This window comes from Podarcis muralis, chromosome 4, assembly GCF_964188315.1.
Source record: "Podarcis muralis chromosome 4, rPodMur119.hap1.1, whole genome shotgun sequence".
NCBI classification, from domain to species: Eukaryota; Metazoa; Chordata; class Lepidosauria; order Squamata; family Lacertidae; genus Podarcis; species Podarcis muralis.
In genome coordinates this window covers 8,126,648-8,153,257 of record NC_135658.1, presented here as the reverse complement: position 1 = coordinate 8,153,257, position 26,610 = coordinate 8,126,648, and the positions used below count along the sequence as shown (strand labels likewise).

General features: G+C 47.4%; 1 protein-coding gene across 3 annotated transcripts in view; it reads left to right on the top strand.

Annotated features, from left to right (window-relative positions):
- The first annotated feature begins 575 nt into the window (after nucleotides 1–575).
- PLEKHB1 (pleckstrin homology domain containing B1) overlaps nucleotides 576–26,610 on the top strand; it is a 43,377-nt gene continuing 17,342 nt past the window's right edge. Inside the window, exons 1-4 of one of the 3 annotated variants that reach the window (XM_028725856.2) lie at nucleotides 576–707; nucleotides 2,903–2,983; nucleotides 9,580–9,732; nucleotides 20,591–20,693. In XM_028725856.2, the coding sequence (XP_028581689.1) occupies nucleotides 2,947–2,983; nucleotides 9,580–9,732; nucleotides 20,591–20,693 (293 nt within the window). In that variant the 5' untranslated portion in view covers nucleotides 576–707; nucleotides 2,903–2,946. Of the gene's footprint in view, nucleotides 708–763; nucleotides 1,066–2,902; nucleotides 2,984–3,008; nucleotides 3,191–9,579; nucleotides 9,733–20,590; nucleotides 20,694–26,610 lie in introns of those variants that run through there. The other 2 variants (XM_028725858.2, XM_028725855.2) reach the window with 2 other exon arrangements.

The window sequence follows — 26,610 nt, the reverse complement described above, 5'->3', positions numbered from 1 at the left end:
CAAGAGTCTCCTCCAGCACCAAACCCCTAAACCTTTTTGTGAATCTTTGTACAGTGGTATCTCGGGTTAAGTACTTAATTCGTTCCGGAGGTCTGTACTTAACCTGAAACTGTTCTTAACCTGAAGCACTATTTTTGGGTTAGCGGAGTCTGTAACCTGAAGCGTATGTAACCTGAAGCGTATGTAACACGTGGTACCACTGTACTTTTGTCCATTTACTGTATTTATTTCCCCCGATTTGAACTATAAAACTGTGATTTTCTTGGGTCAAGATGACGACGGAGTGGAGATCGAGCTCCACAGTTTTCTGTTTTCTCCAAGGCTGCAGATCCTAGATGCCCGTATACCTGGGGGTCAGCCCCATTAGAAGGCAATGGGGCTGATTTCTGAGTAGGCACCAGAGAGCATGAAGGACCTTCCTCCCCTTTGCAACGGATGCACAACGAAACAGGGGGAGTCAGGTGAGGGGGGCCTTTGGGGGAATGAAGGCGAGCATCTCCTCCTCCTCTTGCATCCTGGGAGCTGGAGTCCATCCCGGGCTGCGCTGCCCAGTGCAAACTACGACTCCCAGAATTCTGTGCAAAGAGAGAGAGAGAAAGAGAGCTGGCGTTTGAAGGGAGGGTATTGTGTTTCCATCTGCCAGAGGTTTGATGTGGCTGCCCGGCGAGTCCCGGGAAAGGGGGCAGCGCGCGCCGGGGGCTCTCTAGGTAAAAAGTAGGGTGAGGTGGGTGGGTAGGTGGGTGGGTGGGAAAAGAGGACTTGGACCTGATGGGCTGGGCGAGGGATGGTGCAAAGGGGTGGCGTGTGGCGGAGTTTCTTTGCGCGCAAGAACGCAGGCAGGCGCTAGCGCACCTGGCCATCGCGTGCGCATCTTTGCAACCCCGGGAGAGGCGGCGCAGCTTCTTATTTGCAACGGATCCACAAGGTGGGAAGGGAGGAGAAAGAGAGAGAGGCAGCCCTGAAGCCACCCGCCCCGATCCCAGGCTTGGTGTGGGAAGGAGGGAGCGGAGCTGATCCACCTTACCCAGCCCCAAGGCGCATCCATCCCCTTCGTTCAGGAGAAATGTGAGTGATCTGAGCGGTCCAGCAAGCGGGTGTAACCGAACCCTGGTCCGGACAACGTCAGAGCGCGGCGACCCGGGTTCATTTTAAGTTCTCTTTCCTCTGCCGGAGGTGGAATCGCAAATAGAGTTTGAGTCCAGTTTCAAGCTCCAGATTAGCGGAGCAGATTTGTGCGGGCAGAGACGGGAACGCAGAGATAAACTTTGGGGATCCGTTTCCATCAAGCTTTGGGTTTCTCCTGCCGCCACCGGAAAAGAAATATATTTCCTCTCTTCTCCACATTTATCCCTCGCCTTGCGGGCTTCATCCAGCCAGGTAGATCCGAGGCACGTTTACCTGGGGGAAGCGCCAGATGAGGCTTGCTCCCTTATAAGCGTATATTGGGCGACAGCCTCAATGGTACTTTTCTGTAGTATTTTTGTTGCCCTGTTAGAACGAAACTCCTGGACTTTTCACCGCTCGTTTTTATCTTCATTATTTCATAGACTAAAAGCAGATTTCTGTTATTTTAAAAAAATGTTTAATTTAGGATTCCATGTGCTCCCATGTGCTCCTATGATTCTGCAGACCCGAATCTTCCTTCCCCTTTCTGCTCTGGGTTCCTGGCCACCCACCCCGTTCATTGATTGATTGATTGATTGATTGATTGATTGCATTTATATCCCCTCTGATTGGCTACAAGGAACTCCAGGTGGCTTACATGGTTCTTCTCTCTCCCCCCCCCCTTATTATTACTGTTTTAAATATTATTATTATTTTGAAAGATTTCCCATAAGAAACAAGAGTACATTCAGTGTCTCTGTTTTCAAATTGTAGAGTCTTTCATAAAGGTCAATTACAGTCAATATGAGGCAATTTTTGTTGTCGTAAGCAATGTGGGGTTGAGGGGGGGCGAGAAGGGGGGAGAGAGAAGGGGAAGGAGGGTTGTCGTGAGAGATGGCAGTGGCTGAGTCCAGGCTCACCCAGCGAAAGGTTCATGGCTGAGTGGGGGGATTTGAACCCTTATCTCTCCCAGGTCCAAATCCAACTCTAACCATTATACCTCATTTCCCCCAACCCCCTTGCCTGGCCGCTTTGTGGCGCCATGCTTATATTCCCCATCTTGATTCCATTTCTGTACTTCTGCCAAGTTCTGCGCTCTGTGTGTCTGCGCAAATTAGCGAAATCATATGCTTTCAAGCCGTGTGGGTTTGTTTACGTGGCAGAACCCTGAATGGGTGGGTGTTTATACTCTCTGTCTCCCCCCAACTTGGTTTTCATTGTGAGCCTGACTGCACAGTGAAGGGGTGTTTTGCAACAGCTCAGCAGCAGAAAGGAGCCGGGACGTTTAGAAAGCAGTTTAAAGCAGCCTTCTCCAACCCAGGTGTTTTGGACTACAATTCCCACCAGCCCCACTAGGGGGTGGAATGATGGGAATTGTAGTCCAGAACACCTGGAGGGCCCCAGGTTGGGGCAGGCTGCTTGGAAGCGATGCCCTGCGCTCCAGGTATGTTCTAGAGAGCTTCAGTTAAAGATAGAAGCAAAATGCTAATCTCTAAATCCCGCAGAGGGAAAAGGCGCTGCAGCCTCCCTCCCCACCCTTTTGTAATTTACATAACAGAGATAATTCGAGAGGAGCATTAAAAAAAGATCTGGTTAGCCGCACACTCTGTGCCTTTATTTAGAAGTCCAGTGACCCCAATTGCCGCTCTCCTCCCTCCTCTCCACCCCACGGTTGGAAAATTCCCACTAGCAGAAAAAACTAGTTGTTTTCTGGGGGAGCTGGGTGAGGAGCGAAGGTGATCTGATGTTACATCCTGATAGTTCTGCATTCCTAACTCCCGCTTTTCCTCTTCTTAAGTTCGTCTCCTGCCGGGATAGATCAGCCTGGAGATCGCTGCAGAAATGGCCCTGCTGAAATGCGGCTGGCTCTGGAGACAGAGTAAGTCTTAGCCTGGGAATTTACGGCTATACAAGAGGCCCTTTCTTCTTCCGAAGAGAGGCGGGGAAGCTTCTGGGACTGCTGCCTTTGCTGGGTTCATGATGGGGTGCTTCAGAGACTTGGGATTCCTTGCACAGTTTGGACCCCAAGCCCCGAAACAGTACACAGCCCGTTTGTGTCTGCTTGGGAGCAAGGGCTTACTCCCAGGTAAGCTTGCAAAAGATTGGATGTTTGCTCTTGGTGGGGGCCACACTCTTTGTAAAAAAAAAACAAACAGCTAGAGATGGACAAAGCTGTCTTTGTTTCCCAGACACAGCTGGCTGACTACTGTTGAAAATGGGAAGGTGAACCAGGCACGGTCGGATCCAGAAAGGCTCTTTTCGTACTCTTTTCATGTTTTTAATATTCTGTTGGGAGCCACCATGGGTAGCTAGGGAAACCCAGCCAGATGGGGGGGGGGAAAAATAAATTAATAATAATAATAATAATAATAATAATAATAATAATAATAATAATAATAATTATTATTATTATTATTATTATTATTATTATTATTATTATATCTTACGGCATTTGGTACCAGAAGCAGAAAATCCATCAGCACTCCCCCAAAGGTGGTAGAATACAACAATCCCTTTAACAATGTTCACTTTGCTTTGCTGTAATGATATTCCAACTGCCCAATGGTAGGATAGGCCCAGAAAATGACTGGGGCAACCCACTCAGATGGGGGGGGGTTATAAGCAATATATTATTATTAAATCCAGCTTTCGGGGATTTTAATTGACTGGTAGCCATTGCAAAATTTTCACCGAAATTTATAGATGTTTAGGAGGAGCAACTTTTGTCTTTAGGGACCTATCTATAGGCTTGAAAACTTTTTAAAAACCCCATATACAGTGAGAAAGTCCAGGTTCTCAGAATTGTACGAGGTGGAACCGGCAGTTTTTGGAGGCCATTTACAATATGCATATTTTTTAATTGCCTTGGACTTGGTTTCCCTGAAATAGCAGCATAACTATAAACAAATATTCTGTATGAAAGTTTTGGGTAGCAGTTATTTCCTAGATCGCCCCCCCCCCCCTCCGAACATCTAGAGCAGTGTTTCCCAAACTAGGGTCTCCAGCTGTTTTTGGACTACAACTCCCATCATCCCCCACTACCAGGACCGGTGGCCGGGGATGATGGGAATTGTAGTTCAAAAACAGCTTGGGAAACACTGATCTGGAGTATCACCTGGGTTGATGGATGCACACAGATGTGTGGGCTGCATTTTGAGGGCTGCAAGTTCTGCACCCATTAGCTTACAGCGCAGTTCCTTTTTTTAAAATTAAAAAAACTTAGATTTAAAATGCAATAAAATGGCTACATACAAATTAAGTAAAACAGAGAATACATCACAAAGCGACACATATAATGTGACAATAGCAGTTCCAAGGCAGCTCAGGTAAGGCAGCCACAATGTGTTGATTAAAACCTGAGAAAATGAAATAGTTTTTTAAAACCACCTGCCTATATTATATGAGGCAGGTGCCAGGCCAAAGTCCTTTTACATCAGACATCCCCAAACCCGGCCCTCCAGATGTTGAGACCACATTGAAAGACCTACATTGGGTCCCAGTATGTTTCCGAGCACAATTCAAAGTGTTGGTGCTGACCTTGAAAGCCCTAAATGGCCTCAGTCCTGTATACCTGAAGGAGCGTCTCCACCCCCATCGTTCAGCCCGGATACTGAGGTCCAGCTCCGAGGGCCTTCTGGCAGTTCCCTCCCTACAAGAAGTGAGGTTACGGGGAACCAGGCAGAGGGCCTTCTCGGTGGTGGCACCCGCCCTGTGGAACGCCCTCCCATCAGATTTCAAAGAGAACAACTACCAGACTTTTAGAAGACATCTGAAGGCAGCCCTGTTTAGTGAAGCTTTTAATGTTTAATAGACTATTGTATTTCAATATTCTGTTGGAAGCCGCCAAGAGTGGCTGGGGAAACCCAGCCAGATGGGCGGGGTATAAATAATAAATTGTTGTTGTTGTTGTTACTACAATTCCCATCATCCCTGACCAGTGGTCCTGTTAGCTAGGGATGATGGGAGTTGTAGTCCCAAAACATCTGGAGGGCCGAGTTGGGGGATGCCTGTTTTACATGCTCTTCAAACGCTTGACAGTCCATATCGATTTTCCACAGGCAGTTTTGTGAGGTTGGTGGGAGAGCTTCTTCCCTTATGTATGAAAAGAAGGGAGGCCAGGTTTCATCGGAGGCATTTTCCTCTATCGCCGTGTCTACTGAGGAGCAAGTCCTGTTGCATTCAGCGGGGCTTCCTCCCAGGTAAAGGGGGTCAGGATCGGAACCTTACTTGTTTGCTCCGCTTCCATCCTGCTTCTCTGCCCAGGCAGTTTGCCACTTTTAAATCCAAAAAATGGGGAAAACCAATAAGAAGTTAAAGCAGGCAAAATAATACAGTGGTACCTCGGGTTACATATGCTTCAGGTTACATACACTTCAGGTTACAGACTCCGCTAACCCAGAAATATTACCTCGGGTTAAGAACTTTGCTTCAGGATGAGAACAGAAATCGCGCTCCGGCGGTGCAGCAGCAGGAGGCCCCATTAGCTAAAGTGGTACCTCAGGTTAAGAACACTTTCAGGTTAAGAACGGACCTCTGAAACGAATTAAGTACTTAACCTGAGGTACCACTGTAATGAATTTGATGCCCCCTTCTGATGTTGGCATGAGCTCCAGCTAGCAGCCAGGGAAGATGACAGTTACCGTACTTTTTGCTCTATAAGACTCACTTTTTCCCTCCTAAAAAGTAAGGGGGAATGTGTGTGCGTCTTATGGAGCGAATGCAGGCTGCGCAGCTATCACAGAAGCCAGAACAGCAAGAGGGATTGCTGCTTTCGCTGCGCAGCGATCCCTCTTGCTGTCCTGGCTTCTGGGATTCAGAATATTTTTTTTCTTGTTTTCCTCCTCCAAAAACTAGGTGCGTCTTGTGGTCTGGTGCGTCTTATAGAGCGAAAAATACGGTATATTCCATTTTGGCTACCCTCGCTCCAAATGCAAAGGTCTCCCCCTTTCCCTCGTCTGGCCTCCTCCTCTCCTCCTGTTTACTTGGAAGCAAGGCCCGTTGCTTTCAACAGAGGGTGGGCTGAGGACTGTAGCCTAGGCAACATTTTGTTCCAAACCACTCTGCTCGAGGCAATCATCCACCTGAATAACTGCTGAAGCCATCCAGGCAGAAAAAAGCTCTCCTCGCTCTCTGCGCTGCCGTCCGTCCCCTTGAAGCTGGACCACCTGTTCCCCCTCGCTGTCTCCAGAGAGAAGCACGAGTGAGAGCAAACACACGGGGTCCCCCCTCCTCTCGTCCTCCAGAACCTTCCACGGGGTCCTTGCTCAACGCCTGCTCTTCTCTAATGCAGAGAGACGCGGGTGGCGCTGTGGTCTAAACCACTGAGCCTTTTGGGCTTGCCGATCAGAAGGTCGGCGGTTCGAATCCCCGCGACGGAGCGAGCTCCCGTTGCTCTGTCCCAGCTCCTGCCAACCTAGCAGTTCGAAAGCACACCAGCGCAAGTAGATAAATAGGTATCACTGCGGCGGGAAGGTAAACGGCGTTTCCGTGCGCTGCTCTGGCCACATAACCCGGAAAGCTGTATGCCGGTTCCCTCGGCCAGTAAAGCGAGATGAGCGCCGCAACCCCAGAGTCGGCCATGACTGGACCTAATGGTCAGGGGTCCCTTTACCTATCAGCCACAGGATAGCACCTGACATCTCCCCCATCTGGCATAGCTGTCAACTTACAGATTTGAAAATAAGGGACCAGCAGCCTTGAAAATACGGGACCAGCAGCCTTGAAAATAAGGGACCTGCAGCCTCACCTGTTCCAGGCACTCCAGTCTTCCTGTCCTCCTGCAGTCTGGTCAAACTCATGCCGGTAGCTTCGAGAACACTGTCCAACCAACTTTGTAACCAGAGGTTCAACTGAATAGAATCTGAATCACATGCACCACAAGGCCTATGCAGCCTCAACTTAAAATGGCTCCCCGGCCTGGCTTTGCACTGCAAAGTTTGCAGCAGCACGTGCAACAAAATGGCGTCCAGCATTCAAAACCCCCCTCAGCTTGCATTAACTAGCCACACACAAGGTATGCAAGCTCTACCCCCAGTCATTCTTAGACTTCTTATTGGGTGAGCAACACAGCCAAGCAACACAGTTGGAGCCTCCCTCCTCCCTGGCGGGAAGGGAGGGAGGGAGAGGAGCTGCTTCCTTTGAAATTTGAGGGACATTTAAGGGACATCCATCAATAAGGGACAGCAGCGGGACATGGCGCTGGAATAAGGGACTGTCTCTTCAAATAAGGGACAATTGACAGCTATGCCCATCTGGGGGTGCAGGCCTGGAGAGCCTTGGATCTCGACTGTTTTCGCACACTAATACCCTGTCCTGTAGAAGTGACTGTTCCGGTTTGCAAAGTATTTTTGGGCTCATTCAGCTTCCGATTGGCTGCAGGAGTTTCATGCAGCCAATCAGAAGCCACGCTTTGGTTTCCGAACGTTTTGGAAGTTGAATGGGCTTCCAGAATGGATTCCATTCGACTTCCAAGGTACGACCGTATTCAGGTATTATGTTGGAGTAGAAACCCTGGGTAGGTGAACAAGGCGGTTGCCTTGTCTTGTAGGACATTATTAATAGATTATATGGTGCGCTGCTCTAAAATGGTGGGTTCTTTTTTCCATAAAATTAATCGTTCGAAAAAGGGACAGGGAGCAACTCAAAATCACACGCATGTTGTCCGGAAGAATTGTACACTTTACACATTCATACTGCATATTTAAAGCGCTGTGTCGTGGCGTCTCCCAGAGAATTCTGGGACCTGTAGTTAGTTAATGGTGCAGAGATAATAATAATAATTATTATCCACTCTGGGCGGCTCCCAACAAAATATTAACAAAATATTAAAAATACAATAAAACATCAAACATTAAAAATGTCCCTAAACAGGTCTGCCTTCAGATGTCTTCTAAAGAGAATTGTTAGGAGGTTCCTGTTCCCCTCGCAGAGCTAGAATTCCCAGAGTTATATTTTAGAAGACAGATGGATTGTTAAACCACCCTGGGAATTTCACCACTTCAAGGCTTCCTCTGCTCCCAAATCCCTTCGGTGCTTTAGCCATCCTACCTGCAGCTGCCCACAAAAGCAAAATATAAACTGTATTTCTCTCTCTTTTTTTCCCCCAAAAAGGCAAGCAAAAGTTACCCATTGCTCCCTGCCCCTCAGCGAAACCAGCTTCTTTTCTCGTGTCAAATGCTTTTAGTAGACATTTGATCCCGGAGCCTCTTTGTTTATATATATATTAAAAAGCAGAACAGAAATCCAGCAGACTGGGCAGAATACGAGAGGAATATGGCTGGGAAACAGAGTCAGCAAACTGCGGAGGGCATCAGAGCCCCACAGGAAGCAAGGCAGCCTTTCTCTGTGGATCGTGCCCCTGCTTTTGGCTTGCAGACAGCTTTTCCTGGCTTTTTCTGGCTCCGGAGCTGCGCGAGGGATATGTAAATAGAGAGGCGCAGTGACCTCGGCGCTTCAAGAAGGGCTGGCAAAAAAAAGAGGCATTATATTTGCATACTGCTATATCATCTCCACTTTTTTCGTCTCCGTAGTCACCTTTCTCCACCCTTCCCTCTCTCTCTCTCTTTTCCCCCCTTCACAATAATATTTATTATTTTTCATACAAAAGCATAACAAAAGAGAGAATAAACAATAATAAAAGAAAAAGAAAAAAATGAAACATAAAATACTTCAAATTTCCCATCTATCACCACATAAACTAAAACTTAGTTAATTGAAATCCATCTTCATAAACATATTACTTGACTTCCTCTAATCTCTTCCATCTGAGTTTCTTAGTAATTAAATGTAGCAGTTTCCAATATCATTATTTCATAAAACCGTATTACAGCCATAATCAAATTTCCTAACTTTTCTTATCGCGCATTTTCTTATTTATTTATTTATTTATTTAATCCTAGGCCTAATTAGTTCTTTCAAGTGGTTACATATCTTTAATATTACAATATTTATTCAAATAGCCTTTAAATTTCTTCCAATCTTCTTGGCATTCCTCTTCTTTCTGGTCGCGGATTCTCCAGGTGAGGTCAGCCAGCTCCATAAACTCCACCATCTTCATCTGCCATTCTTCTACCTTTGGTAATTCTTGTGTTTTCCATTTTTTTGGCTAGTAAAATCTGTGCTGCAGTTGTTGTTATGTACTGAAGTTCTCACCCTGGGCCAGCAGGGGGATACTGTAGATAGTTCAGGTCCACATATGCAAATAAGGGATTGAAAGTGACGTTCAGTGATTGGATAGTTACAGAAAATGGTTACTGTTGCGTTGTAGTGGAGCTCTATATAACCAGGCTGGCTGAACCCTTCAGTTCAGTTCTGTTCTGGCCTGTGAATAAACAAGAGCTGTTTGGAGAATCGCTGTGTCGTCTGATATGTTCACCCACAACTTAACAGTTGTGGCATACAAAAATACTTTTACATCTTTTTTGGGCAACTCAGAACCTCTCTCTCTCTTTCTCTCTCTCTTTCCTCCCTCCACAGGCTCCATCCTGAGACGCTGGAAAAGGAACTGGTTCGTCTTGTGGGTCGACGGCACCCTCGTCTACTACCACGATGACACCGGACGCGATATGGATGGCCGGATCAACATCAAGTTCAACTGCAGGGACGTCCGGACGGGCCGCGAGTGCCGCGGTGAGTGTTCGCTCGTCGCTTGCGGACCGCGCTGACACGCGTGATCCCGCAGAGACAGGGAGCGCTGGTGTTTTTGATTATTGACGCCGGGATCAAAACCGCCTTGGGTGCCGCCGTTTATTTTTTCCTTAAACAGGTTGCTAGTTCTTAAGACTGCATCTGTTTGTTCATTGTGCTTAGATCTTGAAAGACCTACATTGGCTCCCAGTATGTTTCCGAGCACAATTCAAAGTATTGGTGCTGACCTTGAACGCCCTAAACGGCCTTAAAGGCCCAGTAGACCTGAAGGAGCGACTCCACCCCCATGGTTCAGCCCGGACACTGAGGTCCAGCGCCGAGGGCCTTCTGGAGGTTCCCTCACTGCGAGAAGCCAAATTACAGGGGACCAGGCAGAGGGCCTTCTCGGTAGTGGCACCCGCCCTGTGGAACGCCCTCCCACCAGATGTCAAAGAGAAAAACAACTACCAGACTTTTAGAAGACATCTGAAGGCAGCCCTGTTTAGGGAAGCTTTTAATGTTTAATAGACTATTGTATTTTAATATTCTGTTGGAAGTCGCCCAGAGTGGCTGCGGAGGCCCAACCAGATGGGCGGGGTATAAATAATAAATTATTATTATTATTATTATTATTATTATTATATCTCACTTTTTCCAGCCCCCACCAAGGAACTTAAGGCTGTGTGCATGTCTCTCCCCTCTCCTCATTTAATCCCCACTGTGAGGGAGTTTGGGCTGAGAGGCAGCAACTGGTACAAGGTTGCCGGTGAGCTTCGTGGCTAAGTCAGGATTCGAACCCTGGTCTCCCTCTGGTCCTAGTCCAGCACTCTAACTGCTACACCACACCGGGTCTTCAAGTGTGGAAAGGGGCTGGAAAATTGGGCTGAACTGAATTGCTTCCCACTTGCACCAAGCCTTGATGATGATGATGATTTATTATTTTAATTATTTTATTCTTGGTTTCCCCAGCCACTCTGGGCAGCTTCTGACAGATAAGGTAAAGGTAAAGGGACCCCTGACCGTTAGGTCCAGTCGTGGACGACTCTGGGGTTGCAACGCTCATCTCGCTTTATTGGCCAAGGGAGCCGGCGTACAGCTTCCAGGTCATGTGGCCAGCAGGACTAAGCCGCTTCTGGCGAAACCAGAGCAGTGCACAGAAACGCCGTTTACCTTCCCGCCAGAGCGGTACCTATTTATCTACTTGCACTTTGACGTGCTTTTGACTGCTAGGTTGGCAGGAGCTGGGACTGAGCAACGGGAGCTCACCCCGTCACGGGGATTCGAACCACCAACCTTCTGATCGGCAAGTCCTAGGCTCTGTGGTTTAACCCACAGCGCCACCCGCATCCCCTCCGACATATATAGAAGCATAATAAAACACCAGACATTAAAACCTTCCCTATACTGGGCTTCCTTCAGATGTCTTCTAAAAGTTGTAGAGTTATTTATCTCCTTGACATCTGATGAGAGGCCTTCAGACTATCAAAGAGGTATATTGGATCTCATTGTATATGTTTATAGTAAGCCGGTTTGCCAATATACTTAATATTTTTCATCATCCGTTCCAAGCGACCGCATTACAAACCCTTCCATTGGATTCCCTGCCTTCCCTTTGCCTCTGGGGACCCACCTGATATTTACAAAACAGCACTGGTTATATAAAAGAGGCTCAGAGGCGCATTCTCCGTGGCAAAACATCCTCGGGGGACAGTGCTGCGTTGCAGCAGAGAGACGATGGCGGGGAGGGATGCTTCACCCTTCCCCTGCCGGCTGCTTTCCCCCATAAACCCCTCCTCTTGTTAATAATAATAATAATAATAATAATAATAATAATAATAATAATAATAATTTATTTATACCCCGCCCATCTGGCTGACTTTCCCCAGCCACTCTAGGAGGCTCCCAATTGAGTGTTAAAAACAATACAGCAATTAAATATTAAAAACTTCCCTAAACAGGCCTGCCGTCAGATGTCTTCTAAAAGTCTGGTAGTTGTTTTTCTCTTTGACATCTGGTGGGAGGGCCTTCCACAGGGAAGGCGCCACCACCGAAAAGGCCCTCTGCCTGGTTCCCTGTAGCTTTGCTTCTCGCAGGGAGGGAACCGCCAGAAGGCCCTCGGCGCTGGACCTCAGTGTCTCGGTAGAACGATGGGGGTGGAGATGCTATATATTGGCCGAGGCCGTTTAGGGCTTTCAAGGTCAGCACCAACACTTTGAATTGTGCTCGGAAACGTACTGAGAGCCAGTGTAGGTCTTTCAAGACCAGTGTTATATGGTCTCGGCGGCTGCCAAGGTCTGCGTCAGCATCAGGCATCCTTCCTACGTTTATTTTTCGACTTGTCATTGCTGCCTAGTGGCAGGTGTTTTCTGGAGGAAGGCTTGGAGAGATGGATAGGTGCGGGAAACAGGAATGTCGACAGCAGTGGTCCCCAGACCTTTGGGGGCCACTACCCTCTTCGCTCCACAAACTCATCCCCAAGGCCTGCTACCCTGTTTAAAAAGCATCATTCAGAACAGCGGCCTGCACAACCCACTAAGAAAGACGATGCTATGATGAAATTCAAAGCGGTACCAGTGCAGGTGGAAGCTCTGCGTTCTCTTGTTTCAAATGGAGGAAAAAAATTCCAGTTCTTGCATGATATTCCTTGTTGCCCTTCATAGCCAAGGAAGCAACGTCCCTCACCTTGGGAATCTGTGGATACTCCTTCCTTGGAGGTTTTTAAGCAGAGTTTGGGTGACCATCTGTCAGGGATGCTGTAGATTCCTGTCCCAGGTCCCTTCCAAATGTACAGTTCTGTGATTCAATGATTTGTTGTTTAGTCGTGTCCGACTCTTCGTGACCCCCTGGACCAGAGCACACCAGGCACTCCTGTCTTCCACTGCCTCCCGCAGTTTGGTCAAACTCATGCTGGTAGCTTCGAGAACACTGTCCAACCATCTCGTCCTCTATTGTCCCCTTCTCCTTGGGCCCTCCCCATCTTTCCCAACATCTGGATCTTTTCCAGGGAGTCTTCTCTTCTCATGAGGTGGCCAAAGTCTTGGAGCCTCAGCTTCACGATCTGTCCTTCCAGTGAGCACTCAGGGCTGATTTCCTTCAGAATGGATCAGTTTGATCTTCTTGCAGTCCATGGGACTCTCAAGAGTCTCCTCCAGCACCATAATTCAGAAGCATCAATTCTTCGGCGATCAGCCTTCTTTATGGTCCAGCTCTCACTTCCATACATCACTACTGGGAAAACCATAGCTTTAACTATACGGACCTTTGTTGGCAAGGTGATGTCTCTGCTTTTTAAGATGCTGTCTAGGTTTGTCATTGCTTTTCTCCCAAGAAGCAGGCGTCTTTTAATTTTGTGACTGCTGTCACCATCTGCAGTGATCGTGGAGCCCAATGAATTAATTGCACATTTATTCAAAACCCCATTTGAAAATGTTAGTTTAATCAATTCAGCTTAACTGATCCCGTTGTACCAGCTTTCCTCCCTGGGGCAGAAGGAACATTCCTCCCTCTGCCCTCTTTCTGTCTCTCCTCCCTCTCTTGGCATGTTTTTGCTCTTGCACTGCTTGGTACCACAGTGCTGAGTCACACAGAGCATTCTTTCGCAGACAATGGATGGAAAGAAACAGCCCAAACAGAGGGCTGGTTCATGCAGCACCAGGCCTCTCCAGCAGCAAAAAATTAAAATTAAAAATTGCAATGCTCTGCAGTTGCCCAAGCTCCCTGCCAGGTTCCAGCTCACTCCCTGCAGGGGATTCCGGGATATTGATGCATAATGTTCAATAAACTTTAAGTGACCTGTTCATCTCGTTTTTCCTCCCTGGTTACAGCTGGGGCTGAAAGGGAACTCACTTGCAAAAGTCAAATTCCTCTTCCTAAAATGTGCCTTTAAAAAGAAAACTTTATTACATTTTTGAAATTTATAAAGAATAAAAAGAATAAATTGATCCTAAATTACATATTCTGAGATAATAAAAAAAAATAGTACAAAATACAGAGTAGAAATGTATAAAGATCTAAGGTAAATAGGACAACGACGAAAAAGAAAATAATAGAAAAAATATTAATAAAAAAGAAAAGAAAGAAAAATCAAAACTCAACAAAAAAATCAAAACAAAACAGAAAAACATTTATCATAAACAACATTATTTAACGAGTACAAACCATAACTTATTCTATACACACAATCCTAAAAAGAAATTACCTTCATACTGGTTTGAGTCCCTTATAAATTTGTTGACTTCCCTCTATCTCCTTGCAGTTTCAACTCAACTATTACATTTAAATTAGCTGTATTTAATTGTTTGTCTGGACAGGATGAAAAAAATTTCCTCTTCCCAAAATTTGAGAGTCTTTTTGTCCCAACACCATTCTCAAATCTGTTTGATTCAGAATCATTTTCCATGCATGAAATTGGAATGGCTTTTAATTGGTTTATTGTTCTTAATGCTTTCCCCGTGAAGTCGCTTCAAGGTATTTCATGGGAAGTAGAATAAAATCGATTCAGCACCTCATTTCTTACATTTATATCCCACCTTTCCTCCCAGGATCTCAAAGTCGGGCACATAGTTTTTCTCCCTTCCATTTTATTCTCACAACAACCCTTTAAGGTAGGTCAGGCTGAACGAGGCCGTGACTGGCCCAGGGTCACCCAGCGAGCTTTGTTGCTTGAGTGGGGATTCGAACCCTGCTCTCCCAAGTCTTAGTCCACTGCTCTCTTTCAGAGGAAGAGAGGAGAACTAGCCCCACTGTACATCGGGGAGGGATGTGTGGAGAGAGTCTCTTCCTTTAAATTCCTAGGAGTTTAGCTCAGTGAAGACCTTACTTGGAAAATCAATACAACTCAGGTGGTTAAGAAAGCCCAACAGAGACTCCATCTCCTCAGAATATTGTGGAAGAACGATGTCAATCAACATTTGATGATCTCCTTCTACCGGTCCACAGTAGAAAGTGTCCTTTCCTACTGCATCACGGTGTGGTACGCTGGTTTGACATCAATTGATAGGAAGTGCCTACAGAGGGTGGTGAATACAGCACAAGATATTATGGGCTGTCCCGTGAATCCGCTGGATGAAATAGCGGAAGAACGTTGCCTCAGGAGGGTGAGGAAACTTCTCAGGGATGATTCACACCCTGGCCGGCACTTTCTTGATCTCCTGCCCTCGGGCAGAAGATATAGAAGCATGACTAGTCGCACCAACAGGGTAAAGAACAGCTTCTATCCGTGGGCTGTTAGGCTGCTGAATGAAAAGATAACAAGAGGGCAACTGACTTTCGGGTTTGGTGGGTGTGCGTCAGTAAACGAGGGGAATTAAGACTAAGAGAGCTGAGTTGGGGTGCTTGTGTAATCTCACTGTATACAAGTTGTACAAGTGACACTAAAGTAAAGGTAAAGGGACCCCTGACCATTAGGTCCAGTTGTGGCCGACTTTGTGGTTGCAGCGCTCATCTCGCTTTATTGGCCAAGGGAGCCGGTGTACAGTTTCTGGGTCATGTGGCCAGCATGACTAAGCCGCTTCTGGCTAACCAGAGCAGCACACAGAAATGCCGTTTACCTTCCCGCCAGAGCTGTACCTATTTATCTACTTGCACTGGCGTGCTTTTGAACTGCTAGGTTGGCAGGAGCAGGGACTGAGCAACAGGAGCTCACCCCGTCGTGGGGATTCAAACCGCCGACCTTCTGATCGGCAAGTCCTAGGCTCTGTGGTTTAACCCACAGCGCCACCCGCGTCCCGGCAATAAAGTATTTCAATTCAATTCTAACCACTACGCTTCACCAAAGCCACCCCACTTCCTTTCCCTTCTCCACCTTGAGCGCCCCCATCCAATTCCCGCCCCCCTTATCTTTGCTTACATCAGGGGAATAGCAACAGAAATCTCTGGGGGAAGAATTTCCCCCTCCCTTCACTCCACCGTGAACTCCAAGCGCAAAGAAGATTTGCTTCCAAGCCCAGCTCAGGTCAGGGACAGACAAGTTTGCTCTCTGCGTTTTGACTCGAGGCTGGATTTCCTACTGACGTCAAGCAGAGAATTTGGGGCAGCTGAGACCCACCCAGGTGTATCAGGCAGCCATACCCTCTGCCCTGGTGCAGTAACCTCCGTCCCAAGCGCCACATATGGAGCTGGTTGCGGTGATTTTAAAAACGGCAGTCTAGCCTAGTGGCAAGGATACCCCCATCACAGGGCAGGGCCCCAATAACTGGAAATAGATACGGGGGCTAATTCGCCTGGGTGTAATTAAAGCTTTGTCGATTACACGCCCCGGAAGGTTTCAGTCAGGCAGAGAAATCCAGAGGCATCGTTGCCAAATCTTGGAAGTTCTTTAACCTTAATAATTTAGATCGCTGGTATCCAAGGTTTTGGCAAATTGCCCTTCTTGAAAAGAGATTTCGTATGCTAAATGTCTCTAAAGGGCGGAGCTCAAATAACCCCTTTTAAATATATATATATAGAGAGAGAGAGCATGGTTTTATTTTTTATACAAATATTGAGGCATGTGTTTCCTTCAGGGCTATCAGCCTATGCAAATGGCTGGCTCATTAAGGACTACATAGAACCTTTAGTTTCAGGAACGATGGAACTGACAGGTGGAGAATACTTTCATTTTTGCAAATCTTTATTATTTGAAATGGGAATCTTTGTTGCGAGTTAATACTTTTCGATCCCTTTTGGAGGTGCGCTGAGTCTTTGTCCTTTTGTCCTTCCAGACTATGGTTTTGAATTCTGATTCCCTGTTTTCTTTCTTTCTGCTATGTTTGCACTTTTCTTTTTATAACAAATCAATGCTTTTTATTTTTTTCTGACCCCTTGTTTTGCATGCCAAGAGTGGGACTTGGATGGAGTTGGGGGGGGGGGGACACTGTCCTCCCTCTCTCTCTCGTCTGGTCTCTTCTGAACGCTGCCCCATCTCCTGAGTGTCTCTGGGATCCTTGCCAGATCTTGCATCTCCGTTTGTTTTGTTGTGGTTTCAGCAGGAGCCACCGAGTCGGCAGCTTCTCCCCAAGGTCCCAATTACTCCGTCGGTTGCAGCAGCGAACCTGACATGCAGAGGCATTCGGCTTGCTTGACTACGTGCGGCTGATTCCTTGCTTTGCCACAGACTTTCCCTTCCAAATCGGCATGTTTTTGGTCCTCCAGCAGCGGGAAGCCTTGGGCTGATTCTGGGACTATCCTACAAGTCATTGGGGGAAATGAGCTGCGGGAGCTTCCTTGCGCAACCCACTGTTGAGGCTTTGAGAATTCCTGCCTTCCTTTATTTATATATATTTTTTATTAATGTTTTTAACATATCATTTCCTTTTTTAAAAAAATATATTAGTTTTTTTAACATATCATTTCCAACAATCATATAACATAACTTCTTATCTTATACAATATTTTAGACTTCCGTCAACACCTCTGATGACTTCCCGTTCTTTATCACTTATTCTGCATTTCTTAATTTATCTATTACTCTTAATTATCATTAACTAATAATTCTCCTCATCAACTTTCTTGCAATATTTCAAATAATCATCCTTACAAAACTTCTTGCAATCCTACTAGCGTAATCTGTTCATTACAATTACTTTTCAAATAGTTCGTATATTTACTCCAGTCTTCTAAGAATCTCTAATCCCACAGGTTTCAAATCCTTCCTGTTAATTTATCCAATTCTGCATAGTCCATCCATTTCATCCGCCATTCTTCTTTTGTCGGTAATTCTTCTTGCTTCCATTTCTGTGCCAATAATATTCTTGCTGCCGTTGTTGCGTATAAAAACAATTTGCTATCCTGTCTCTTAGTGTCCTCCCCTACAATGCCAAGTAAAAATTCCTGCTTTCCTTTAAAAGGAAAAAAAGTTCTCCAACTGCAGCGCTCGCAGGCCAGTGTTTCCCATTTGTCAGTGGTTGTACTTAGATTTGCCTTGAGAGTCTTTGAACCTCTGTTGCTGACCACCAGCATTACACTTTCAATTTTTAAGCTGGGAATGGCGTAGTTGCTTTGGAAGACTATCATCAGGCATCCGCACAACATGGCCAGTCCAACAAAGTTGATGTTGAAGAATCGTTGCTTCAAACCTGGTGACCTTTGCTTCTTCCAGTACACTGGCATTAGTTCACCTGTCTTGTTGATCCATCTAGCTCAGCATTGTCTACACTGGCAGGCAGCCTCAGAACATAAGAAAAGCTTGCCAGGTCAGGGAAATGATGCTGCCACACTAAAAGAGCTCTCTCTCTCTCTCTCTCTCTCTCTCTCTCTCTCTCTCTCTCTCTCTGGGCCCTTTTAGTATTGTGTACGGTTTTCAAAAATTGTGCTCCCTTTGTATTTATGGCAATCCTGTGTCGAACATCTTTGGAAGTTGCTTTGTAAAAAGCAATGGATGAAAAGCTAAACGATAGGAAAGGTAGCATAGAGGCATCCCAGCTGCCTCTTAACGGTCCATAGATGGGGCCTTGGACGGATCCGGCCCCTGTAATAGCAAGGGGCCAATCTCTCCAATCCTCCAATCTCTGCGCTTCAGCCCATCTGCGGGAAGGCCATTTGGTAAACCTTTGACTACCAAGCACACTGAGTGTGGCTTTGTGGGAAGCTGAATTCTGAGGTTTTTTTAAAAAAAAACAGAGCAAGAGGGATAATAACTCCTTGATTAATTACAAGGTCCTTTGAACCTGATCCCAGGCAAAGTAATGGGAAATTAATAAAGATATTTTGACCAGGCATTTTAATCAACACGTTGAACACAGTTTAATGAACACGATTAGAGCAAAACGTCTCATCTATTATTTTATTAAATAAAGACCCCGTTTAGTGTAGTTTCTGGTTTCTGTCTTCCCTGCCCAAGGGGTGGGTGAGCTTGTATAGAATCCACAGACTTTGGGCAAGGAGGGTCCTGGGAGGGGGTCCCGTGAATGATGCTGCCTGGCACCAAGGTCAGGATGGCATCTCTCCCTCCCCCCCCCCCCCGATTCCAGGGACAGAAGCCAAGCAGGGCTGGCAGTCGAATGTTCCTCCAGCTTCCTCCGAAGGGATGCGGGTGGCGCTGTGGTCTAAACTACTGAGCCTCTTGCGCTTGCCGATCGGAAGGTCGGCAGTTCAAATCCCCACAACGGAGTGAGTTCCCGTTGCTCTGTCCCAGCTCCTGCCAACTTAGCAGTTCGAAAGCACACCAGCACAAGTAGATAAATAGGTACCACTGTGGCAGGAAGGTAAACGGTGTTCTGTGCGCTCTGGCTTCTGTTACGGTGTCCCATTGCGCCAGAAGCCGTTTAGTCCTGCTGGCCACTTGACCCAGAAGAACTGTCTGCAAACAAACGCAGGCTCCCTTGGCCTGTAAAGCGAGATGAGCGCCGCAACCCCAGAGTCGTCTGCGACTGGACTTAACTGTCAGGGGTCCTTTACCTTTAAAGCTTTTAGGGATGCGGGTGGCGCTGTGGTCTAAACCACTGAGCCTCTTGGGCTTGTCAATTGGAAGGTCGGCAGTTTGAATCCCTGTGAGGGGGTGAGCTCTCGTTGCTCTGTCCCAGCTCCTGCCAACCTAGCAGTTCGAAAGCACACAGTGCAAGTAGATAAATAGATACCGCTGCGGCAGGAAGGTAAACGGCGTTTCCATGCACTCTGGTTTCCGACACTGTGTCCTGTTGTGCCAGAAGTAGTTTAGTCCTGCTGGTCACATGACCCAGAAAGCTGCCTGTGGACAAACACCAGCTCCCTCGGCCTGAAAGCGAGATGAGCGCCACAACCTCAATGTTGCCTTTGACTGGACTTCACTGTCCAGGGGTCCTTTACCTTTACCTTTACCTTTACCAACTTCCTCCAGTTGGGGCTTGCAGCTGGAACCTTCTGCAGGCCACGCAGCTGCTGTTCCACTGAGCTCCTCTCCACTAGTAGTCTACTATGTCTTGGTGCACAGCTGCTGTATCGCTTGAAAACCTTTTTCCAAGAGGTATCCATGCTCACTCCGCAGACCTTCTGAATGCAAAGCAGGGGAGCAGATATTCATTTCTGACGCCTGAACCTACTTTCTTTCCTAATTTGTTTATTTGCTTTTCAAATCAAAGTTTTACTTTGTGTAAAAGAGGAAAATTTGCTAGAACTGAAAGTAAGTCAGACAACAGGGAGAAACTTTAGGCAAGGGCAAATTTAAGGAATTTAATCAGGGAACACAATGGGAGAATTGGAGGTCAAGCTAAATTGAATCACAAAACAGTGTACGAAGCAGGTATCAGTTAAGGAATGAAAGATTATATGCTTTTATTTTTATTTTGTGCTTAACAACAATTGATCATCTTTGTTATGTTATGCAATTTTCAACCAATAAAGCGTTTATTTTAAAAAATAAATCAAAGTTTTACAATCACATATCCAATATATAACATAGAAACTAGATTCCAAGGAATCTCCTGGACTTCCCTCCTCCCCTTTGTGGGTCCTGTTGTGAATCATTTCCTCCTGCATCTTTTATAATAATCCAAATCTTTCCATCTCCATTATGTCCAAAATTCACCATTAAACTACAAGTGTTATTCTGGTCCTGCTAACAGTTTACAATGGTTTTTTAAGATAAATTATAAATCTTTCCCATTCCTTATTGAAATTTTGGTCTTCTTGATTTCTGATTCTTCCTGTCATTTTAGCCATTTCAGCATAAATCCATCTGCCATTCTTCTCTGTGTAGGAATATTTATCTTCTTTCCACCTCTGGGCCATGCAGCTGTGGTCGCATACATAAATATTTTTTTCTGCTCTCTTGGGGTTTCGGCATCTAGAATTCATTTTTTTAAAAAAGGTTCGGTTTTTTAATGAAAAAGTTATGCATTTTAAACATTTCCCCGCCCAACTAATTTCTCCCGCCTCCTTTTTGTCTGCCTCTCCTTTGGCTTTCCAGACATCCCTCCTCCTGAAGGGAGAACCCGCGAGTGTCTGATGTGCATCGTGCAAAGAGACGGCTCCAAAACGATGCTGTGTGCCGAAAGCGAGGACGACGCTGTGTAAGTTGCTGCAATAACAATCCCATTTTACAGGTGGACAATTGAGGCCAAGACTTGCCCATAGCTGCCCAGTTTAATATGTTAGTATTAAATATTCCATGTTTCATATAGTTGTTATTGTTATGAATTGTTCCCCCCTTCACCCCAAGGGTCCAGGGTAGGTTCCAGCATTAAAAATAATTTAAAACAACTTGCGGCCGTGAAAATAAGGTGAGTCCTTAAAGCACACACCTCAAGCACCTTCACCATCCTCTGAAAAAATACACTGAAGGTGCCAGATGCATCTCTGTGAGGAGTTGCACGGTTTAGGGGCTGCCACAGAGAAGGCCGTGTCCCCCTGGGCTACAGTCAGGAGTTCAGCCCACACTCGAGTAGGACCCTGGCAGAGACACATGCCCGACTGGCATGTTCCCTCCCTCCTGGTCTTTCATTCGGGAGCTTCAAAAGCTTTCTTCTGCCCGAACATCACAGCGACTGATGCCAACAGACACACTTAGGGACCCACAGAGTTTGCACAACTTGCAAGTGACAGACCTCAGCAACTCAGCATTTTGGCTAATCTACTTTATTTACATATAAACACACACGGAGCACTGCAACATGGCTCCCTCTCTCTCTCTAGCATCAGACAGCAATGAGAAAAAACAAAGGACAATAGTCTCACTTCACGGAACACAGTAACACAAACATCCTGTCTCCATCACTTCCCACTCTGTGGAGTCAAAACATATACTATCATGTGATAGACAACAATCCCATGACTGCAATCACAGAGCAGGAATTCTAACATCCTCCCCCAAGCCTCTGAGGGCACAGGAACTACCAAGAAGACCCCCTCTGCTGATCCCAGCACCTGAGAGGATCTGTAGGGAAGGAATCATAGAATTGTAGAACAGGAAGGGACCTTAGGGTCATCTAGTCCAACCCCCTGCAATGAAGGAATCTCAGCGAAAAATCCATGACAGGAGAAGGAGGCCTTTCAGATATTTGCAGCCTGGGTCAATTAGGACTTCAAACACCAATGGGAGCCCCTGGAATTGGACCTGGAAACGAGCCAACGACCAAGACGTATTAATTAATACTGTTGAATATGGAAGCTAAGAAGGGGGAAATGGGTCTGCAGCCTTCTTTCCTCCACAATGTTCCGTGACTCTTGTTCCACGATCTGTAAAATGGGAACAAAAGGGCTCTACAGTCATACCTCGGGTTACAGACGCTTCAGGTTGCGTGTTTTCGGGATACGGATGCGCCGAAACCTGGAAGTACCAGAACGGGATACTTCTGGGTTTCGGCGCTCGCGCATGTGCAAAAGCACTAAATTGCGCTTTGCGCATGTGCAGAAGCGCCGAATCGCAACCCAAGCGTGCGCAGATGCGGCGTTGTGGGTTGCAGATGCTGCGGGTTGCGAACGTGCCTCCCGCACGGATCACTTTCGCAACCCGAGCGTCCACTGTACTGCCAAACAATCGCCGGCCGCTGAAGCCTAAGAAAACTGCCGGAAAGGGGCTTCCTCAGGACAAAGTGAGGCTGTAGCGTTGGAGCTGGGAATACAAATCCCATGATTCCTGACCATTGGCCGGGCTTTTTGCAGGGGCTGCTGGGAGTTGGAACCCAGGGCAGTGGGGAGGGGAGAGATGCCCCAGTTCTCTGCCCCTGAGCTTTTGGAACATCACTTCCTTCCTTCATAGCTGTCAACCGTCCCTTATTTGGCGGGACAGTCCCTTATCCCAGCGCCGTGTCCTGCTGCTGTCCCTTATTGATGATGTCCCTTCAATTTCCCGGGTTTCAAAGGAAGCAGCTCCTCTCCCTCCCTCCCTGCTGGCCAGGGAGGAGGGAGGCTCCAATGTGTTGCTTGGCTGTGTTGCTCACCCAATAAGGAGTCTAAGAACGACTGGGGGGTGGAGCTTCCATGCCTTGTGCTGATCAAATCGGCCGCGTTTCCTGGGGACTCGCCTTTGCTCAGCGCTTCCCAGCGGAGAGGTGACGGTGGTTTCCCTTGCTGCATCCCCTTTGCCGGGTTGCTGCGCTGTGGGAACCACCGCTTGAGGCTTCGTTTGGCTGCTGGCTGGGCTTTCTGCCTTTGGCTCAGGAGCTGGTTGACTAAAATCCCTTATTTTGGCTGCTGATCCTTTATTTTCGAGGCTACTAGTCCCTTATTTTCAAATCTGTAAGTTGACAGCTATGCCTTCCTTCCTTCCTGTCTCTGAGACCCAGCCGACTAAAGGTTTGCCACCAGCCCTTGTTAATGATGTTTACTCTTGATCCCGGTGCGGCTGCCTCCAGGCTTTGGGGAGCACTGTTTGGAAACAAACCGGCTTCCTCCGGGGATCTGGTAGCTCTTGAAAGATTTCCACCTCCTCGCATCAGCTGCTGTATTTACAAACTGGAGGGCGACTGCGTTTCTCCCAGGCTCCCCTGCAGATTCATGCAGTGTACAGAAGCCAGGTGTGCGGAAATGCAAGCTGTTCAGACTTAAAGCATGCCGAGGGTCCCGGGTTCAAGTCCTGGCATTTCCAGGGGAGACTTTCGAGGCCCTGGAGAGCTGTTGGCAGTCATTGTAGACAATACTCAGCTAGGTGGATCTCCTGTAATCCTTGTGATCACTGTATATGTAAGACCAGGTGAAGCCTGTGGGGTCCAGCAGTGGTAGAGGTGGGGTGGTGTACGCAGGGGTCAGCAAACTTTTTCAGCAGGGGGCCGGTCCCCTGTCCCTCAGGCCTTGTGGGGGGCCAGACTATATTTTGGAAAAAAATAATAATGAAAGAATTCCTATGCCCACAAATAACCCAGAGATGCATTTTAAATAAACAACACATTCTACTCAGGGAAAAACACACTGATTCCGGGACCGTCTGCAGGCCGGATTTAGAAGGCAATTGGGCCAGATCTGGCCCCCTGGCCTTAGTTTGCCTACCCATGGTCTATACAGAGGGTCGGACTAGGAGCTGGTGGAGACCAGGGTTCAAACAGGTTGGAGTTGGGCCCAAGCTAACAAAATGAATTTCAGTAGGGACATATGTAAGGTTCTGCACTTAGACAGGAAGAAACAGATGTCAAAATATAGGATGGGGCACACCTGGCTTACTAGCAGTACAGTGGTACCTTGGGTTAAGTACTTAATTCGTTCTGGAGGTCCGTTCTTAACCTGAAACTGTTCTTAACCTGAAGCACCACTTTAGCTAATGGGGCTTCCCACTGCCACGCGATTTCTGTTCTCGTCCTGAAGCAAAGTTTTTAACCCGAGGTACTATTTCTGGGTTAGCGGAGTCTGTAACCTGAAGCATCTGTAACCCGAGGTACCACTGTACATGTGAAAGGGATCTAGGGGTCTTGGTGGACCATAAGCTTAGCATGAATCAACAGTGTGATGCAGCAGCAAAAAAGGCTAATGCTATTCTAGGTATAGGTAAAGGGACCCCTGACCGTTAAGTCTAGTCGTGGACGACTCTGGGGTAGCGGCGCTCATCTTGCTTTACTGGCCGAGGGAGCCGGCGTACAGCTTCCGGGTCATGTGGCCAGCATGACTAAGCCGCTTCTGGTGAACCAGAGCAGCGCACGGAAACACCGTTTAACTTCCTGCCGGAGTGGTACCTATTTATCTACTTGCACTTTGACATGCTTTCAAACGGCTAGGTTGGCAGGAGCAGGGACCAAACAACCAGAGCTTACTCCGTCATGGGGATTCGAACCGCCGACCTTCTGATTGGCAAGCCCTAGGCCCTGTGATTTAGACCACAGCGCCACCCGCGTCCCTAATGCTATTCTAGGCTGCATCAAAAGAAGTCTAGTGTCCGGATCAAGGGAAGTAACAGTCCCACTCTATTCTGCCTCGGGCAGACCACACGTGGAATGCTGTGTCCAGTTCTGGGCACCACAATTTAAGAAGGATGTTGACAAGCTGGAATGCCTGCAACCAAGATGATCCAGGGTCTGGTAACTTAGGAGCACTTGAAAGAACTGGATTTGTTTTGCCTGGAAAAGAGGAGACAGAGAGGAGATAGGAGAGCCATCTTCAAATGCCTAAATTGCTGTCACACAGAAGAGCAAACAAGCTTGTTTTCTCCTGCTCTGGAGGGCCGGACTCGAACCCATGGCTTCAAGTCACAAGAAAGGCAATTCAGACTAGATATCAGGAAGAGCTCTCTGATGGAAAGAACTGTTTAACAGCAGAATGGACCCCCTCAGGAGGTTGTGGGCTCTCCTTAGAGGTTTTTAAGCAGAGCTTGGATGGACACCTGTCATGTATGATCTATTTGAGATTCCTGCATTGGAGTGGGTTGGACTAGATGACCCCGGGGTCCCTTCCAACTCTGTAATTCTGTGAAACCCATGGAGCTCCCTGGGTGACCTTGGGCCAGCCCTTACCTTCTCAGCCCTGAGCTGTCTCACAGGGTTGTTGTGAGGATTAGATAAGAGAACCACGTCTGCCACCTTTGAGCTCCTTTTGTGAATTCAGGGTTGTAAATTCAATAAGTTCAATTCATCTCTGCGGCTGGAGAGACGTTAGTAGTGCCATGTCCATCTGGGCCGTGACCGAAGGCCACCGGTTATTTCCCAGCTGCTTAGCAGAGCAGCTTGGGCAGATAATTAAAGATGACTTGAGCACGTCAAGGGCCGCAAAGGTCAGAGAAGGGCCAGAACAACCCCAGCTTAGCTGGAACGGGGTCATTTGCTGAAGTGATGCTCCCCCTGCAAAATCCAATTAGAAAAAATCCCTGGCCAGTGAAGGCAGTAAGAATATTATTGGCACAAAAATGGAAGCAAGAAGAATTACTGACGAAAGGAGAATGGCGGATGAAATGGATGGACTATGCAGAACTGGATAAATTAACAGGAAGGATTCGAAACCTGCGGGACTGGAGTAAATATACGAACTGGAGTAAATATACGAACTATTTGAAAAGTAATTGTAATGAACAGATTACGCTAGTAGGATTGTAAGAAGTTTTGTAAGGATGATTATTTGAAATCTTGCAAGAAAGACTATGAGGAGAATTATTAGTTAATGATAATAATAATTTATTTACAGTGGTGCCTCGCAAGACGAAATTAATTCGTTCCGCAAGTCTCTTCGTCTTGCGATGCACGGTTTCCCATAGGAATGCATTGAAAATCAATTAATGCGTTCCTATGGAAACCGCCTTCAGACCAGGTCCGGGGACAGTCTGTCCCCCGACCTCTTCTGAAGGCTGGGGAGGGGGGAACAAGGGCTTTTCTTCCCACCCCCAGCATTTTAAAAAACCCTGGGACAGCGGAGGGCTTCTCCGCTGTCCGGGGCGATTTAAAAGCCCCTGGGAAGGCAGGCAGGGGGGACAAAGACTTTTGCCCCCCGCCAGCCTTCAGAAGAGGTCCAGGACCTCTTCTGAAGGCGGGCGGGGGGCGAAAGTCTTTGCTCCCCCCCGCCTGCCTTCAAAAGCCGTTCGGGACAGTGGAGAAACGCGCTGCCTTTCTCCGCTCTCCCGGGAAGGCAGGCAGGGGGGAACAAAGACTTTTGCCCCCCGCCGGCCTTCAGAAGGTGTTCCCTCCCCGCCGCCCGGCTTCGGAGCATCGTTCCGAATCCCGGCGGCGGGGGGAGGTGTTCCCGCCCCACCGCCCGGCTTCGGAGGAGCCTTCCGAAGCCCGGCGGTGGCGGGAGGAGGTCTCTCCGCCCGCCGCCAGGCTTCGGAGGAGGTCCGAGGACAGTGGGGAAGACGCGCTGCGCTTCCCCGCTGTCCCGGAGATTTCCCTATGGGCTGTCGTCTTGCGAAGCAAGCCCATAGGGAAATTCGTTTTGCGAAGCGCCTCCAAAACGGAAAACCCTTTCGTCTAGCGGGTTTTCCGTCTTGCGAGGCGTTCGTCTTGCGGGGCACCACTGTATTACAGTCAAAGACCAGCTCACATAACATAACACAATAAAAACAGCATTCATAAAGATAAA